Raw genomic sequence first — 20,392 nt, forward strand, 5'->3', positions numbered from 1 at the left:
ATTATCATTGAAATGTAGTTAATGTATGAAAAGTAAAATCTTGCATAAAAATGTTCCCTGTCAATATTTTTTTGTTAGTATTTGCCTTCTGGCTCTCGGCTCAGACTTCTCCCTGTTCAGAGTATGAGATGGAAGTACTGCTGCATCCTTACAGCTATTTCTCTTTTGAATTAAGGATAGGAATAGAGTCAATATGAGCACTGACGCTACTCTCTTGGCTGGTTGTTATTCTTGGTATGACTAAATGATGATGATGATGATGATGATGATGATGATGTTGACAGTGATAATGATTCTAATGACAATGGTTGTTGCTGATTACAATGTTTTTTTAGATGTCTACAGGGTGTTTGGTGTTGTTATGATGTAGAGATGTTGATCTGCAGATGCTGCAAATCATCCAGTTTGCACAGTCATTTATTACATTGTAATACCAGTATCTACTGTTGTTTCAGCAGTACCCTTAGCTGTCAGACAAATGTTGAGATGTAAGACGTCAAACATTTCCCTCTAAGATGAAGAGTAAAAGTATAAATCTGCATAAAATGGGAATACTCAAATAAAGTACAAATACCTCAATTTTGCACTGAAGTAAAGTACTTAAGTAAATGTAGGCCTACTTGCAGGCCAGCCATCACACATTATTAACAGGGGGACAACATTTTCCAAATCGGGTGCTTCATCACACCCACTCTAGCAGCGCCAGTGGAGCAGTGGTGCACAGAAATATGCATGGGGTCTGTACCCTTTGACCCTTTGAAAAGGTGCTTTTTGGCATTGGGATAAAGTGCTGGTATTTGATAAGATAAGATAAGATAAGATAAGATAAGATAAGATAAGATAAGATAAGATAAGATAAGATAAGATAAGATATAAAGTGTGGTGCTCCCATTGTATGATTGTAGACATGAATAGATTCTAGCAATAAGTTTTTTGTTAAATTAAGATTCATATGCATCGATCAGAATGTTAATCAAGTCTGTGTTGCGTTCTTTTGTTGTTTTTATATTACTATTAAAGTGAGCCCTAACCTGAAGGTACCTGTAGAAGTCTTGATTTTCTAGGTAATAGTTATCTTTACATTTTTGGAAGCAGCCCCTTTGTCAGAAATGAGACAGTATGTAATAATACCTTTAAAGGACCAATATTTGTGTTGCCTGTCCATTTGGGCCGGTTTAAAGTCTTTATTGTGTACCACCCATTGTAACAATTTGATATGATTTTCCAATTTTAATTTACAACATTCACAAATCCAAATGTTTAAAGATGTTTTGTCCAACAATTTAGGTTTTCTTTTACCAATAAATACAGACTTCTGTCTCCAGGTAGTGTCTCAAGGGGTATTTCCAATTGGATTAAGTCTAAGTTTTTCCATTTAGCACACTAATATGGGTTACACACATAAATCAAATATCTCAGTTGTGCTGATTTATAATAATTCTCCATATTTGGCAGCGATAATCCCCCTTCTTCATTAGGTAGTTGCAGTGTGCTATATCTTACCCTAGGTTTTAGGCCCTTCCATACAAATCCTGAAAACATTCTTCTCCACTCAAATTGTTTTGGAGGTATTTCTATAGGTATTGATTGAAAGAGAAAAAGTAGTCGAGGTAGAATGTTCATCTTAATTATGTCTGTTTGATTGTACATGTCCAGTGGTAGTGAGGTCTATCTGTTTAAATCTGCCTTTATTTCTTTTGTGATTGACGAGTAATTTGTGGTGTAAATATTGGATAAATCTTTTGGAATTCTGATCCCCAAGAATTTAATAGTGTCATTGTCCAAATTGCAATTAAAAAGATTGCATGTTTGTGCTTTAGGCCTATAGTTATATGAGTAATGGCCAAATGTTTCAACAAGGACAATGATTTAGGTAAGCACAAATCAGCTTGGGAAAGGGTGATCAATACATCATCTGCGTAAAGGCAAACTCAATGTTCTTAATCCAAGTTTCTTGTTTTCCTTGATCTTCTCTAATTGCTTGTGCAAGTGGCACAATAAATAAAAGCAAATGGGGCTGGACTTAGGGGGCAACCTTGCCGACAGCCTCTTTCAAGTGCCGCAGGGTTAGATAAAGTGCCATTTATTTTTATTCTGGCTTTGGGTAAGCAGTATAAGTTTTTTAAGAAAAGAATTAGCAAATTATTAAAGCCAAATCATTGCAATGTCAAATATAAATATTGCCAATTAAGAGAATCAAAAGCCTTTTCCGCATCAAGGCTAAGAACAATAGATTTGTCTTTACTTTTGCTCATATGGTCCATTAAGTGTAGAGCCCATCTTATGTTGTCCTGTGTCTCTCTATTCTTGAGCTCCTGTTTGATCTCCATCTATTATGTCGGGAATTATATTTTCTAATCTTTTCGCAGTTATTGAGGCAAATAATCGATAGTCAAAATTTAAAATAGATATAGGTCTGTATGAACTGCAGTCAAATTTTTCTTTACCCATCTTTGGGATTACAGAGATTATTCCCTCTCAAGGATATTGGCACTTCTCCCCCTGCAAGTGTGAAATTGAAGCATTTTAATAACACTTGTGATAGTACCTCCCTGAATGTTTTATACCATTCCGCTGGATATCCATCCACTCCTGGTACTTTGTTAGTTTTGAGTCTCGAAATGGCTGTATCCAATTCTTGTTTTGTAATTTCAGATGTCATTATTTTATTCTGCTCTGTTCCAATGGATGGCAGATCTAATGATTTCAGAAAGCCTATAATACTTGGGGATCCAGCACCCTCCAATTGTGTGTACAGGTTCTTATAGTAATTTTCGAAGGAGTGTTGTATTTCTTCTAGTTTATGGCACAATTTACCGGATTGTGGGTCTTTGATTTTGTGAATGGATCGTTCATCCTGTTATTCTCCAAGTTTCTTTAGCTCTAGGCCCATTGTCATAACATCTTTGCTTAGTAAATTTAGCTTTCACCTCCTCTTAACTGTCATATATTTTGTTCATATTTTGTTTAGCCACAGTTATCTGATTTAATAGTTGGGAGTCATTAAGTTCCATATGCTTGATCGCTGGTTCTTTTAGTTTATGTAGTAAATCATTTAGTTGTTTCTGCATCTGAGGCAACCACCTCGACCACAAAAGAGATGGTTGGGGTGAATCAACACAGGAGCAGTGGTAAACAGGGATTTCAAGAGAGCGAAGGTGTGGTCGGCTTCTTGACTCCAAGCGAAGGAGGTCTTTATGGAGGTGAGACAGGTGAGGGGGGCAGCCACCTTGCTATAGTCACAGATGAATCAGCGGTAGAATTGGCGAATCTGAGGAAGCACTGCAACTCCTTCCATGAGGTGGGTTTGGGCCACTCCGTGACCGCCTGAATCTTTGCCGGATCCGGTTGAAACTGGCCCTTAGCGATGACATAAAAAACTTACAGAGGGGGAGTGAAACTCGTACTTCTCTGGTTTCATGAACAAGAGATTCTCCAATAGCCTCTTCAACACCAGACTCACGTGTTGCTTATGCTCCTGTAGCGAGTGAGAAAAAAAATCAAAATGTCATCCAGATAGAAAAAAACACAAAATGGCCTAGCATGTCTTGTAGCACGTCATTCATAAGAGCTTGAAAAATGGCAGGGGCGTTGGTGAGGCCAAATGGCATGACCAGTTACTCAAAGTGGCCGAGAGGAGTCTTGAGGCAGTCTTCCATTTGTCACCCTACTCGATGCAGATGAGATGATAAGCATTCCGGAGATCGAGTTTGCTGAAGATTTGAGCGTGACACAGGAGTTCAAATGAGGGATCAATGAGGGGCAAGGGATTTTTATTCTTAATAGTGATCTCATTCATCCCCGGAAATCGATGCACGGGCAGAGGGAAGAATTCTTGTTTTTGACAAAGAAGAACCCCGCGCCTAACTGAGAGGAGAAGGGGCGAATGAGACCAGCCTGCAGAGAATCTTGAATGTAGGTTTCCATAGCCTCTCTTTCTGGGCGTGACAGGTTGTACAAATGGCTGGAGGGCAGGGGAGCTCCAGGGAGGAGGTCTATGGCACAGTCATAAGGACAGTAAGGGGGTAGGGAGAGCACCAAGTCCTTACCGAAGACAGTAGCCAAATCATGATTTTCCGGGGGAACTGAGGACAGATCTAGAGGGACTAGAGAGGGAACTGAGTGGGAGGAAGCAGGGAAAGCTGAACGGAGACAAAGGGAGTGACACTGAAGGCTCCACCCTGTGATGGTGTAAGTTTGCCAGTTGGGGGTTATGAATTTTTAACCACGGTAAACTATATAAACTATACGAATAGATAGGGCGATGAGATTCTCTAGGGAAGTGGGCTCATCTCGGGAGGCTAACTCATCCTTAAGTTCCTCAGATAACCCCCTGAGAAAAATCCCCATTAGAGCTACCTCATCTCGCCCACTTTCTGAAGAGAAATTCCAAAAATCTATAGAATAAGAGGCTGCTGAGTTAACGCCCTGGCGCAAGGAGAATAACCGATTAGCGATCAAAAACCCTGCGAAGTTCCACAGAAAAATCTGAAAAAAGATAACAACACAGGTGACCCTCTCTCCCCGAACAAAGCTGCCCACTGCACTGCTTTACTCAGTAATAAATTCATGACATATGCAATACGGGATTTATCTGAGGGGTAACTAGATGGTTGCTGATCAAATACTAGGGAACACTGAAGTAAAAAGCAGCCGCAGGAACCCAAATCCTCTGAATAATGCTCTGGTGGAGGAACAAAGAGCTCCCTAACCAGTTGGGGGAGGGGAGCAGGGGAATCAGACACAGGTGGGTTACTCACAGGATTGAACACTTACAGAACACTTACTCTTATCACCATGTAACATATACGAAGAACCAGAACAATATTTAAACCCAAGAAGCTGTTTTAAAGCCTCTTACATACCCGTATGTCTATGTTTTAAAGAGAGGCAAGTCCAAGAGAAAGTAATTCTTTTTTCATTCTTTTATTCTCTTTTCTCTTCTTTTCTTTTGATAGTCATTAACTATAATGTATACTCACAGTCGCATCTCAGACTATGTTTTCCTCATGGATTAGAGAGCATTGAAATCTCCGGAGCTTTTCTCGTGCTCGGTCGATGTCTGCAGTTCAGCGTCAGCGTCTTGCGGGTCCGCGTGTCTCCCAGGAGCTCTCTCCCAGGCTCCTGCGGGGTGTCACAGGTGCACCTGCCCGAGGAGTGCCGACAGGTGTTGTGCACTGGCTAGTTTCTTCATAAGCTGTCAGCACCCCTCTCCTCTGCATGTTCTCCGTCGCCTCTTTTGCAAAAGACTCGGAGTTTAGCGAGTGCCAGTGTTTGAAACCTCAGTCCCTTTTCTTTTAACACCTTCCTCAACAAAGCATATTCTTTTCTTTTCTTTATTATTCACGCCTCTCCACTTCATCCACCGTGGTCTCCGTGTTTTTCAGCTCTACCCCGATCTCACTCAGTTTCTGGTTGACCTCTTCTTTAAAGTTCCCAAGTTCTTCCTTCATGTCTTGTTTGATTGACTGAAAAGGCGTTTAGCTCCTTTTTCATATTTTATTTCAGTATGGATAGCACTGATGCTAGTGTGCAGGATGTCCATGACCACATGTTATTCAACTTCATCTGTGCCGACAGCTTTTGTCCGTTATTTATATTTACCGTGGTCTTAGTCTTCCTTAGTTTGTATTTCCCCATAATAATTATGGTGAACTCAGCGTGAAGAATCCTCTAAAAATGGGGAAAATGCTCGACCTCTCTGGGAGCTCTCAGACTATGCTGCTACTCATCTTGCTGCCTTACCCGGAAGTCCTACACATGCTCTATGGGCCAGTAGATGCGGGTATTTTACACTTTTCTAAACCCGGAAAAAGAGTTTCCTCTGCTTCATGTGCCACTGAGCAGCTCTCATAGGAATGAACAAGTCCCCATGGCTGTATCCAGATTTTTAATGGATCCATGGGGTATACATTGCTATTGCGATTGCGTGCGAGAATTCCCTCGGGAGATAATAAGGCCTCATGCCAACAGCTAACAGCTCAATGTCCTTACAGCAAAGTTGTTCCTTGTTAGTAGTGTGCCCAGACCAAGATAGCATACATACATCTAAGTCTCAAACGTAGCAGGGAGAGCGTTTGCTAATTGCCACTATGTCGCCGAGACATCGCCATTTAATCGAAAACGCCCACTAGATGATGTTGGAACAATTAATCAAAACTGTGGCGCCCTGCCACTTTACAGAAGGCTTTGTCAACCACGACCTATATTTATTTAGTTCGGACCTTTCAAATTGAAAATGTTTTATAATCCGAAGTGAAAAATAGCCTAATTTTGACATTCAAATGCAGCAACTTAATTTTGTGCATTATGTACAATGAAGAGACAAAATTGAAGCGTGCAAACTTTATTCAATGAACTCCAACACTTGACGGTGAATAACATGAACACATCAAGGCCGACCACAGTCTGTTTCTCCTCCTGACAGCCTACAACAGGGAGAAAAAAAAACAATGAGCACATATGTTAAAGAAAAAATATATAAATCACGTAACATGAATATGCAGGAACATACACAGGAACGCAAAATGCGCTCGCCCCCGGTCGTCCCGTCTGGTTTGACAGGACAACCACGCCCCCTGCTGTCCAACAGGCTCTTGAGGACAACATTTTAGGTGTAGGGCAACATGTAAGCCCCCTCATCCCAGTTCACTGTCTTTTGGGCTGGGATGAGGGGGCTTACATGTTGCACTATACCTGGGATGCTGTCCTGAAGCTGTCAGACGGCAGGGGGTGTGGACATCTTGTCAAATCAGACAGGAAGACCACACAAAAAAAAAAAAAGGCTGACAAACCACATCATAGCAACAGATGTGGACGAAACATGTCAAAGTAAAAAAGTAAGATATATATATATATATATATATATATATATATATATATATAATAATATTCACATATATATATATATATATATATATGTGAATCATTCAACAATTAAAAAAATACAATCGGGACTACAGGCAGGACTTGATTAATCAGATTCGACCATGTAAAGTCATAGACAGGGACACCCCAGTTACCAGCAAAATACAGTAGCTACCATTTATTGTTAATATTTGCCATTTATCTCTGCTCAATCACATTTCTAAATACATACTATTTAGTACTTTATCAACACATTCATGCCAGATTGCACAACACCTGTAATATTGGTGGTGCTAGTTAAGGTGGTCCAGTGGAGCCAAACAGAGCACATGTAATATAAATGTGTGGGAGGTGTACAGCAGAAAGTCAGTGTATTTTTTTAAACATGTTTCACACCAAAAATAAGCCATGGTCAGTAAATGCCAGGTTGAATTATCATTCAATGAATACATCATTTTTCTTTCAGTAAACACTGAAAACAGGTCCAACAGCCCCAAACATCAATCAGACAGCTTACGTTCAGAAGAGCCAAGTCCTTCATCATGCCATGCTGTTAGATGCTGTGCCTCCACCTCATCTGGCCAACTAACTGTTGTGACAAAAAAAAAAATTAAAAAATCATTAACTCATTTTGGTGATGACACTGTTAGTTTCAGTATCTGTAGACTGTTTAGGAGTCTCTTAACTCTGCACATGTATTAGGTTAAGTTCAAAGGCCTAATATGTAAAATTTTTGAAAGACTCTTGGCTCTTGATGAGAGTCTGTTACTGGTCTAGCCTCAAATTCTTACCTAAAATTTGATGTCATGACTTGAAATGAGAAATGTATTTATGTTGGTCACACACTTCTTTCACAAAGACATAATTACAAATGCTTGGGTCAGTGTAGTTTTCAATATATGCCATATCTTCACTATGTCATCTCTCTTACTTTGAGAAGACTCCATGCTGACAGCCTGCAAGGCTGGAGCTGGACTATGGCAGCTGCTGGAGGTCGTTGGTCGGGCCTGTGAATTCACTGTTTTAAATTGAAGAAAATATATTTAAAAAAGATAAAACTAGCATGTTTTTATCACTGGAAGTCTTTAGGAGACTATAGATCTTTCACTGATACAACACAGTGACAGCTGAAGGAAGTCTGGTGAAAATGTATGTAAATTCTGATGTTTTCTGAATTTCTCTAAAATATGCTGTGTACTATAAGCAGATAATTCTTCTTTATGTTTAAGTGGAAATCATGGCAGAGTTGTTGTATTGGTTTGCATTACATTATACAGATGAAGTGGCCAGTGAGTGTGCATAAAAAAAATGACTTGCAGTGTTGAGTCATCTGATGGCAAGGTGGAGCAGGCTGAGTGGGAAATTGAGGCCTGGGCATGTTTGATGTGACTTAAAAACACAAAGTTCAAACTCTTATGTCAATCTTACCAGCTCTGATGACGTCTTGGCTCTTTGGTCTTATGACCATTGGTAAGGGAGAAGATGTTGTCGAGTTTTTTGGAGGATCTCAATGAACTCTTTTTGGTGTTTTGGGTGGTTGAGGTAGCATTTGAGGTGGAGGTGCAGGAAGGGGATCTTCCTCTGATTAGAGGTGATGACGATGATGAGGATGATGGTGTTCTAAAACGTTTTGGTCTAAATATAAAAATTAACCATTATTAGAATTTTCATTTTAATGAATAACCAGTTGCAATACAAAGAAAGCTGTATGCCAACATATCCCTCAAGGCAAAAGAAAGTTATATACATTTTGAGTAATAGAGACAAAATTGAGATTAAAATGAGGATGATTCAATATTCAATATATATGTGCTTAATATATGTGCTGAAATATGTGCTTATTTGTTTCATGGTCTGACTTCTGTTATTTCTTGCTCTGTCAGTGTCTAGATCTGATGTCACACATGACATTTCCCAACTTGCTTGTATTTTTTCAATTGAATCTGTCAGCAAAATTTAGCATGTTGAGCATTTATTCAACTATACTATAAACAAGGTAGCTGTAATGACAGTAACAACTGACTATATCAGAACAACATCAAAATATCAGAGCAAAACCAGAAGCTATAGGACTCAATTGTGTAAGGGCTCTACACAAAAAATGACCTGATTCATAGAGCACATGTGCAGCAAACTGCTTCCAGCCCTTTGTTGGTTGAGGGACAACCCTCCTTTGGACACTACTTAGGATTTTTAACTTGTCCCGATAAGTGGGCCACCAAGCAAGCCCATCTGAAAACCACTCCTTTGCCACTGGGCCAGTTCTGTTGTCATCCTCAAAGACCACTATTGGGTACATATTGACCTTATACAAAAAAATGAACACAAAAAAGTATACTTGAATTAGTGATTAGTTTTGGTAGGTACAAATACTACCTGGCACAGGTGGTACTCTTGTGTGATGCATAATGTCATACAACAGAAAAATATCACACAATCAGTTAATATGATGACAAGATAGTGTAGGCTGATAAAAATATCTTAAAGTGACTACTTACTGTTCAGGTAAGGAGATTGGGGCAGATTAGGGAATGAGCCCTTGGTGGTTAGAGAGGCAGCAACAAGGGGGACAGACAGTCAGACAGACATAATTACACACACAAGATGGTGGACAAACAAGATGCTGAGAGATAGTGGATGGGCAGGGTGGGGATGGTTCAGGTGTGGGGTCGGATGGGGTTTAAATGATCAGTTAATATGTATGAGAGGCAAAGCAACAAATTGGCTTCCATGAGGTATTAGGAAAAAACTTCCCTTCTACTAGTCCAATTTTGCAGTGTTGTGTCATATCCAAGAGACCATCTACTAAATGTATGCCAAATGTAGAGGAGGGTGTGGGATATTCAAAGAAGGACTCTTGCTGGGCAAATGTTGAGTATACCAGGTATACCTCCTTCTCAACAATTATATTCATGATCTTTGCTGCCTTTCTCCGAATGTAGACATGGCTGTTGACATGATCCAGTTTAAGGGTGAAGAGCTCTGTGTTATACTGGGTGTACTGTTGTGCACAGTGAAACAATGGTGGCAGAAGTCTAGATGTGTGTTCTTACTTTACACCTAAACTTTCCTCTCTCTGCATTTGTACAAATGCTCTCTCCGACAGCCTCCTCACAACCTGACAGCAGGGAGATTCTGGTTTCCTGACGAGCCTTTTTAACTTCTGCATAAAATTTTCAAACTTGAAAGCCCTGAAGGATCCCAGGTTCCCATGCACCTAGACATCTTGTGCAATATGCACAAGGTTCTACATATTGTAGGAAAGGTGCATCTCACCATACAGCTTCCCAAAGTGCTGCACTAACAACACAGGAGCATTATTTGCATACTCAGTGTACTTCTCAAGTAGTGCCTTGTTTGACAGTATGAACACTCCGACAAAAGAAGTAAGAAGTGCTGGTACACTGCAGAATGAAGGAAGTCTTTAAGGAGCACAGGACTGGTATAAAGCAGGAATTGGCGGAATTCGGAAGCTTTCCATCGGTCTGCCTTCTTCAGGGATCTTGGTCTTCGTGCAAACTCTTCAGGTACATTTGTCCTGACCTTTAGGAGCTTCTCAGAGAGCATCTTCACCTGTAAACCAGGGAGCCTGCAAGCCAGAGGACCCTTGAGCGACAGGTACAAGAGTCACCTCATAACATCCAGGCAAACGAGATGCATGTAATCTAATGGGAACCCACTGACCATGCCCAAAGATGTGGCAACCAGAGGTGATGACCCAAGATGATGCCCTTCATCAGCCATTTCTTTGAAGTCCTTGTCAGTGCGGAGGCAGGCATCAGTTTGAGGGAATATCACCCGATTGTTCACATATTCCCCCTCCTGCGTGCATTTCTCACACCCCGATTAGCCTGTGTGTCCTTTAACATTCTTTATAAATGCTTGAGCTGGAGCATCACAGACCATGGAGCACAGTTGGAGCCTCACAGTGATTCCTTGGAATGTAAATCCTTTCTCAAACTCAAGAACTTCAGCCACAAAATCTTCAAGGTATTCATTGAGTGATGGTTTCTCAGTACCAAAAAAAAGTGCAATCACAAATGGCTGATGCTTGGGTAGGTTCTTGATGACTCCAAGAATGGGCCAAAATTGTGTGGAAGAGCTTTTAAAAACTGGCAACCCCTCCACATTCACTTGGAGTTCTAGACAAACACCATTGGCCAAGAAGCACTTATTTTCCTCCAAAGTGGTCTTCATCGACTTCAGGATTCCAAAGTAGTGGTATGTCCCACCAGCCTTTTCCTTAACAACCACTGACTCTGACCGTGCAGTCCTCAGTAGCGTTCTCACATCAACTGGCAGTGATGGATGATGGCACTTTAGAATTTTCAATAATTTATTTAATGCACTGTGTTACATTTTCTTCCAATGCCCAGGTTGCCAATTGGTTTCCAAATTATCTTCCTCTTCTTCACTATCTAAGCTATTGTTATCAGAATCTAAAGATTCATCAAAATCCTCAGGCTCAGCAAAAAATGATTCACAGTCCATAAAGTCCTCCTCAACGTAAATTGGGAATTCATTACAGGCGTCAATAAATACATCTTCAGCCGTGATGCCACAAGTTAAACTAGACTGGATGGTCTCCAATTGCTGATTAACCCTTGCCCTGGATTTTCACTTCAACATCCAGCAAGAGGGTGTATTTACCATACTTCACAAACAGTTAAACAGGGAATGAAAACAAGAAAACACAATCAATTTAATAATGCTGTTATAAACAATGCTACTCTAATGTGCACAAGTGTGATATATACCTTTCTAGCAGGCCAGGATAGTCATAGGAGAGAGCAGTCCAAGGAGGATGGAGACAGAGGCAGCCTGTTTAAAAGAGAGAGATAAACAAGAACACATACAGCACATTAAAACACCACTGGAAGAATTTCAGTATTTTACTTACTTCTCAAATAATCATGTACAAATAGACACGCCAGGGAAAGACAACTGTGCTTATAGCCACAAGAATAGTTTTTAATCTAGTGACTGTCTTATTTCCAGCCGTGTTTGTGGCATTAGGACCAAGTGCAAGGGGGGTTACTAGGCCCACAAACATGGGATTTTCTCAAGACTACATATAATTTAAATTTAACAGTTACTCTGTGTTTCTGAATTAGACAAAATGTAAGTTCTCAAAAACACACACATGTGTTCCGTGTGTGTGTGTGTTTGTGTATGTATACATATTAAAGCAATTCTTACCAGTGTATATTCATTTGGAATCAAATGAATGAGTTAAACTTAATGTTTGGCATGTTACTGAAAATTAGTAGTAACAATTACTAGTTATTTCTCTAAAAAAATTACTGCTTATGAAAGTAATTAGTTACTCAGAAGAGTAACAGATAACAGAGTAAGAGATATTGCTTTTCAATATCTGCTTTAATTATCTCATTAATGTGTAGAAACACAGCTATTTTCTGTTTCTTGACTTTACATTTGAACACAAAATGATTTGCCTGTTCGTCATTTCACTGAGCCCACTTTGAACACAACATGACAACGTTTTATTTACCTTTGCCTGATAGTCATATTATTGAGTCGACCTTGAACACATCATGTAATGACAGCTTGTTTATTTAGCAAACTAGCTGCTGATTTCAACATCAGATTATTACTTTTAACTAACGGGATTTGCTAAAGACTATGGCTGCATATCTAACATAAGGTGAGTGTTTCTATGACAGTCAGCAGACTGAAGACTACTGCAAAACTGACTGGACTGCAGCCGTTAGCATCCGTCTGATAAACTGCTCTTGTATGATTAGCACCTAGATGGTAGCTCAATTCTACTAATATTTTAATTGCTTAATTCCGATGTGTGTGTGACACTATTTGACGGCTGTAACATCGGCATCAGCTTCAATTTAATTACATAGCCTAATCATAAATCATTCATTACGAGACAGACATCTTTCAGAAATCATGAAGGAGGTCAGGTTGCTAGTGAGCGTACGGTATATATATTTTAAAAAAAAAACGTTCGTCCCAACTCTGTTTGTCCCAAGCATATCCTCCCCGGGGATGACAGAGGGAGTTCTGGGTACCTCTTCACACATTTCCCAGTGGAAAAACGAAAGTTATCACTACCTAGGTAACGTTAGCTAAGAATAATTAAAATTATATCTTAACAGATGTTCATATACTGGAAACGCATTTCAATTGTAGCTTGCTAAATCATATACGTTGACTGGTAAAATTATTAAAATTTATACCATTATAGTTAACGTTAGCTAAACAAGCTAACTGGCTAACGAAACTTGGTAGCCGGCATATGGGCTCTTCACCTATGCTGAAGTATGGCACACCCAGTCATGCCTTACCAGCAACTTTTCTCAACCGTCATAGAATAGATGAAATATATATTTTTTTGTTAATTTACCGCAAGTAACAGCTTACCTTAAACCCACTGCAAGAAGTCAACGTCTTTCTCTCCGGCTCGACTGAAAGAAACTCTGCCCAGATTAGCTTGGTGCAGTGCGCAGTCGCTGCTTCTGGTAGTGGGCTGACCCAAAGCCAATTTAACTGAGACAGGCCGATGCTTGTGAGATGTTAAAAATATGGGGCCGATGTGCTGTTCCGAGGCCGACGTCGGCGAGATGTATGTGTGTTGTCTGGGGAGTTATACTATCAATCATTGACAAACACAGTCAGCCCTCCTCCTTTCCTCTTACCACTCTCCATTGTCCTGTCCACCCCCAATAGGTGGAAGTCATCCAATGTAACATTGGATGGGGGTTAGCAGGGTTAGCAATGTCTCTGTAAACAGCATGATGCTGCACTCCCGATTCCTCTGATGCCAGGTCAGCGCCGCCAACTCGTCCATCTTATTGGGAAGAGATCTTACATTCCCCGTAATGACGGACAGGAGGACAGGAGGACAGGCCTGTAGTGTCTCCTCCTGGCCCGATGTTCAGTTCCAGCTCGAGTCCCCCATCTCTTCTTTCTTAACTCACACTGGACGTTGGGTCTCTGATGAGTTTAGAATGAGACAGGGCTGAGTTATGATCTGTCTGTAGTAGAAAAATTCTGTCTCGAGTTTAAGTAAGCCTATAAATGCTGCTGGATGCTCAAAAGAGGTGTCACAGTCCTGCTTTGCAACCCAGAGGCCTTCAGACTTTACCTTTATATGTTCAGTAGGCATAAGAAGTGTGTTTTTAAGGTTTGGGGTTTTTCTGTGTTGTATTCAGTTCCCTTCAGTATTTAGTGCTTCCTGTTGTATTTTGTTATATTCACTTCATGTGTTATGTCTTGCCAGCCCCGGCTCCAGAACCATATTATAAGGGGGGCATGTGATGATCATGGGGGGGCAGTGTTGATTTTCCCACAGATCTGCACATACATATATGCATACATACTGTACTTAATCTATATGGTCTATTATTACCGGGACAAGCACAAATTTCACTTCATATGCACATGAAAATCAGTTGTGCAACCAACACCAATCACAATATCACACCCCCTTTAAATAAATATCTTCTCTACTCACCACTTAGTAGAGCTGCAGTCGGCGTCTCCCAGAGTTGAACCTCTTCATTACTGCTTCGTACCATTCAGTAGCAAGTCTTTTAGTTAAGTCTCTTTCAAAGGCCAGCTGCACTAAATGTGCTTTTCGTTGGTGCAGCATGCTGAGTCCATTGTCTGTGAGAACACTTTTTAAAGTAGAGAAAGAATTCTCACACCTTGCTGTTGATGCTCAGAGCATGTTTAAAGGCCGTCATCACACTTGGCATGGCCTCCAGTGCGCTGTGGAATGTCTTGACAATCCATGATATTGTCCAGGTTTCATCGTCGGCAGTCATGTTTGTTTTGAGGAAGTGACGAGCAACCACAAACTCAGCTACAATGATTTCAGTGCTTGATAAAGTCAGAATGGGCTTTACATGTTTGACATCAAGGAAAGTTTCACTGGGTCCAGAGATTGAAGTGCGGTCATTAGCTCACTGTTGCGTTCACTGAAACGCTTGCTTATTTCTTCCCCCACCGCGTCCAGGGTGCTGAAGAATAATCTCCGCAGTTCAGTGTCACCCTCATCAGTATCACCCTGCTGCTGGCCAATGGTCTCTTCAACGACAAATCCTTGAAGACTTTTCTTAACCGTCCTCTTCCTCTTTTGCGGCCTTTCTGTCTCTTTACACTGTCCCATGATGTTGTTAAACTCACTTTCTGAGCGCAGTTGTGCAACACATTCAGATGCACTTTTCACTAACCGCATCCCAGAGAGCAAATCCATTTGTTCTGACTGAAGCATTTTGTTGGGGGCATCAAACAGCTGCAAGATCTTCTGCACAAAGTGTCCAATGAATTCAAAGCTTGGCTCTGAAACAGCCTGAATCAGACCTGCTGCCTCAATTCGTAAGTCAGTTCCAAAGGCACGATTGCTGTCAATCTCTGACAACAGAGAGAAAATGTCATCAAATGACTTGAGCACAACTGTGACAGTAGCTAGATGGCCAGTCCAGCGCTGTTTTCGAGCAGACGTTTTAGTGTGTCTCCTTTATAGTGGACTGCAACAGTGGGTTTCTTAATGAATTTGTAGAGAGACCCACAAACTCCAAAAAAGTCCTCAACTGCTCCCTCACTCGACATTGCATTTATCACCACTAGGTGTAGCTGATGATTAAAACAATGGACGTAGGGTATCTCTCTGGCGAGCGTGTCCTGCAGTATCTTCTGAACCCCCCATACTTCCCGGACATGACAGATGCTCCGTCATACACCTGACTTAGAATTTTAGATGTACTTAAACCAACTCTGCGCAGCTCTGTGATTATAGTGTTTGCAAGAGTTTTGGCATCTCCCACATCTGCAGTAGCAATAGTTAGCAAACGCTCCCTACCTTCCAAATCTTCTGCTACAAAGCGGATCACGATAGAAATGTTTTCACAGCCTGTGGGGTCGCGGGTGCCATCAACTTTAATGGTAAACCATGAATCACTGACTTCATGTACAATTTCTTTTCAGTCAAAATGTCACTCACTCTTGTCCTCACCTAAATCATCCGGAGGGTCACTGTGACCATGGCTTTGTACTTGGGAAAGCTGGCTGCAGCTGGGATTGGTGCTCTGCTGGGGGGGGGGCTGTGCGTCTGTGCTGCTACCGCTAGCTAGCGGCGGCGGCTCACTAGCTGTTAGCTCCTCCAGCTCCTTCTCCACGGGGATACGGTTCTCCTGCTCAGCTGTCGCTCGTGCCTCAGGTTGCTGCTCTGTCCTACCAGAGGCAGTTTAAGTTTGTGGCGGTGGTCGGAAAAATTTCCTAATGTCCATTGCGATATCCGTTTTTAATTAGCCTACACGTCTCCTCTGGCTCCTTTTTTTTTTTTCTCCTCCGGCTCCCAGACGGCAGTGCGTGCGAACGTAAACAACCGTCAGCGCATCACTTGCAGCAGCACGTACGCGTCACATGACACAAGCCGAGACATGAATTAAATTATATTAAAATATTTTTTTGTATTTTAAATTTTACTGATTTAAGTTAACTGAATATGAATTAATACAATGTGACACACAAATTATGACTCATCCCAAAAAACTGTTCAGCAGGAAAAAAAAACTCATTACCCCTCTGACAGCCAATGGGGGGGGCAAGGAGGCAGGGGCGGGGGGGCATTGCCCCCCTAATTGACCCCCTGACGCTGGGGCTGTGTCTTGCTTAACCTCCTGCCTTTGTGTGTTTCCCGCCTGTTTTTTTTTTTTTTTTTTTACCACATCTGTGTTCCATGAGTTATTAGTTCCACCTGTGTCCAATCACCCTTCTCTCCTGTGTATTTTATCCACGTGCTCCCGTTTTATTCTGTCAGTTAGTTGTCAGTGGTTCTTCCACTGATAGTGTTTTTCTTAGTGCTGGTTTATTCATTAGAGTTTCCCACATTCCAGTTTTATGAGCTAGAGTTTAGTTTTATCCAGGTGTTTGTGTTCCTGCCTTTGAGATCTACCTGTTAACATGCCTGCCTTGGAGCTCCTGCTTGTAAGCCATTTTTCCTAATTAAACCATTAAACTCTTTCTGTAGCCTCATCCATTGCTTCTGCAAAACTGTTTATCCTAGACTGTGACGTGAGGAGTTTGAGTTAGTCTTACATGAACTGGACAACTTGTGTGTGTAAAATAATTCAGTTACATGAGGAACTGTAAAAAGTAAAGCGTGTCTTTGGCTTATTTATCTTGGTTTTTAAAAACTTGAGATCTCCCGATGTAATACAAATTAATGTGAAAGAAGATAACTTATCAACTTTCCAGTGAGCTAGCTAACACTGCCTGATTATTTACTCAAACAGTGTAAAATCTGAATAGCTGATCTTAAAACGGTCTTGGAAACCAATTGCCTTTAAAAAGAAAAGTAAATATAACTGTTGGTTTCATTTATGTTTACTTCATATCTAATTTTTAACTTAAAAATCAGTTATATTTACTTAATTTTGTGAAGTTGTTGCAACTTAGAACACGATAATTGCACTTGTCATTTTAACTTAAATCAATTTGTCAGATTTTAAAGTGTATCAAACTGTACCAACTTTAATAGCTCCTTCTTGAAAGGCCCCCACAAGAAGACATGTCTTTTGTTTCAATTATAGTCATTTATATTCTTTTTTTTCCTCTGGTGGCAAGCAATCAATGACAGCTAACATAGCAAGCGTGCTATTATTAGCGATCATTCCATTTTTGCATGCCTGCAACAAAGGCATGCAACTGCAACAAATCTATATACACATAGGCAATATAACAGACTGCTTTCTTGTGATGGCCTTTTTAAAAGGAGCAGTGGTCCAATTTGATAGATTTAATTATGATCAAGAAGTTAATAAGCAAGCAATGTTAGGTAGCCTGCATGCTTGAGAGTTGATAAGTTGTCATCTTCCACATTAAACTGTATTGTAGGCTTATAGTGATGTCTCCACAAGTATTTAGCCAAGGAAATTAAGCTGAATCCATTTTTTGAGTTTTTACACCACCTAATTCAGTTCATGCACAACAAAAACACTTCTATTGAGTGTCATGCAGCAATTAAAATCTATCAAAATTATTTTTTAAATGGAGACAGACCAATGAATATAAGAATTATATATTGTTATCAGTTGAGAAATATAAACAGTCTTTTATAACCCATAAAAAACTGCAGCTCTCCTGTTGATGGCAATGTTGACGTTGTAACATTTTAGTACGAAACCGGGACTCAGATGCAGAAAAAAAGCACCAAACATCAATCACAGTTTATCTAATCCAAATCTTTACTGAAAAAAGCAGGGGTCATACACTTCTAGGCAGTCAGCGAAGGCAGAAAACTCCATTCAGGAAATCACAAAAAGTAGCAAAGTCCAAAAACAGGGTCAAAGAACCGGGTAAGCAAACACAATGAAAGGCTGGAAAGCATGAACACACTGAAGTGACTGAAGATAATCTGGCAACTGAATGGAGGAAACACCGAGCTTTAAATACACAAGGGCTGATTACTAACTGTAAACAGGTGAGTGAAACAAAACACAGGTGAAACACATGAAGCAATCAAAAAAGGCAGGAAAACTCAGGAAGTAAAAGTAGCACTAAACACAATGAGAACACATGTCAAAATAAAACAGGAAGTTGACCCAAACGCGTGAACAGAAACCTGACAGAATATCAAAGACTTATGATCCACCGGCCAATGAGGCAGTAGGGATTCCTGAGCTATTTAACCCAATCCTACCTGGTAGACGCGCTTGCTTTGGTTCAGTGATACGTGTCCCATTCTTTATGTGTGTATCCAGAAAAACATTCGCACGCTGCAGTTGCAGAACAATCATTTATTAATACTCATTCATAACATCATGCACAGGGGGTGTATAAATGTCCCATTTCTTTGTTTTCATCAAAAACCTAACACACAACTTCAGTCTGACCAAAACATCTTCCGCTGGTCAAACACTTGAAGGGAACAGTGACCTTTCTACCTATATTGTTTGTGCCCCTGACACTACCACAGTGACACCCAGTGCACAAATTTTGAATAACACATACTTTCTGGTCAGTTAAATCACAAATTTGGTTCTTATAGAGGCATCTATAATTCTGATGACTGAGTCTTTTAGTCTTTTTTTGCTGCTCTGGGCATCAGTACTACAGAAATGAACATGCATCTACATCAGTGGCTGATTTGACTGAAAAGAGTGAATTCTTCAAGTGCAGATAGCCTTTTGCTTTACGAGGTACTAGCCTATCCTTAGTCAAAATGTCTCAATTTAGTTTTTGATATTTTAGGCATAAAAATGCTTTAACATCTAGAATTGTAGAAAGGGAGGCATCATATTTAATCTTGGAAGCCAGCGCCTCCAAATCTGGAAAACGGTTGAATTTTTTGCTCCTGGTTGAGATTTAGTTTTTGCCCCAAGTGAGTTCAGCTGTCTTGAAGTCTTGTTAACAAGTGAGGATGAGAAAATGGAGCGCCTGTGGTCAGTGAGGAACAAGTAAATGCACAAATATATTGAGATGAATATTTTCTGTTTCCTGTTAAAAATGTGATTTCACAGATTTAATAAAAGATTCAGAATCTGGATACTGAAACTCTAAATTGGTGTCTAGATCAGTCATGCTGTCTTATCAGACCAGTCTGATTCTATCAACAAAACATGATTAGAAACTGTCTGAACATAATGTGATAAGATTTGACATTTGTAATGTGCATACAGCTACATGTCCACATGTGGAGAAGTTTAATATGTTAATTTTGTATCATGTGTGTGTGTTCTGTTGGCAGTGTGTTTGGTCACATCAGCTACAGGTCAGACTGGGAGCTGGTCAAGGTGGACTTCAGGCAGTCTTTCCCCCGTCGGTGCATCGAATCTGATTACCAGTCCTGGCAGCTTACTGACTTGCAGGTAAAACACACACACACACACACACAATTACAGTATAGACACACATATTACAGTGCATGTGTGCTCATCTGAAACTAAATTCTCATTTCTCCATGGTCAAACTCAGGGAGAGAAGTGCATTATGGGCCAGGAGCGCAGTTTCAGAAAAAGGAAGGAAACGGCATTCTGCATCAAAGGAAAAAAACTACACATCAGCTCTGACCACCAAACCCTGCCAGTGCACAGAGAGAGACTTTAACTGGTGAGCACATGAAGAACACACTTAACAGACTTTAGATAACATCTCCTGCATTATTCTTTCTGAAAAAAAGTAGTACAATACAGCATAATAAATGGTATATAGACTATAACTAAATAAAGGAGGACATAATCATACATACAGACATAAAAAAATCTGCATTTAATCATATCAGATAAAAATTTCAGAAAGTTTGGACATGCCCATGGTTAGTGGGATATTTTGCCAGTGCAAAAGTCTTGCTGGAGTTAAATGAGCATTTTTTGCCTGAAGGATTAGGGAATGGACAGCATGCTGTACATGCAGTTAATGGACACATAGCAACAATATCAGCTGTGGCCAAAACAGCTTCAGTAGTAGCTGCTACAGTCTTAAACATGGTACCATCGCTCTCTCTGTGGTTATAAGGCGTTTTGAATAATATCCTATCCTATTAGTC

At 40.4% G+C, this 20,392-nt stretch overlaps 1 protein-coding gene across 1 annotated transcript in view; it reads left to right on the plus strand.

The window, feature by feature from the left end:
• Positions 1-20,392, plus strand: part of sorcs2 (sortilin-related VPS10 domain containing receptor 2) — a 353,265-nt gene that overhangs the window by 301,228 nt on the left and 31,645 nt on the right. Inside the window, 3 exon segments of the mRNA XM_042512640.1 lie at positions 19,595-19,715; positions 19,822-19,893; positions 19,895-19,956. Of these exon segments, the coding sequence (XP_042368574.1) occupies positions 19,595-19,715; positions 19,822-19,893; positions 19,895-19,956 (255 nt within the window).

This window comes from Plectropomus leopardus, chromosome 23 (genome assembly GCF_008729295.1).
Source record: "Plectropomus leopardus isolate mb chromosome 23, YSFRI_Pleo_2.0, whole genome shotgun sequence".
NCBI classification, from domain to species: Eukaryota; Metazoa; Chordata; class Actinopteri; order Perciformes; family Serranidae; genus Plectropomus; species Plectropomus leopardus.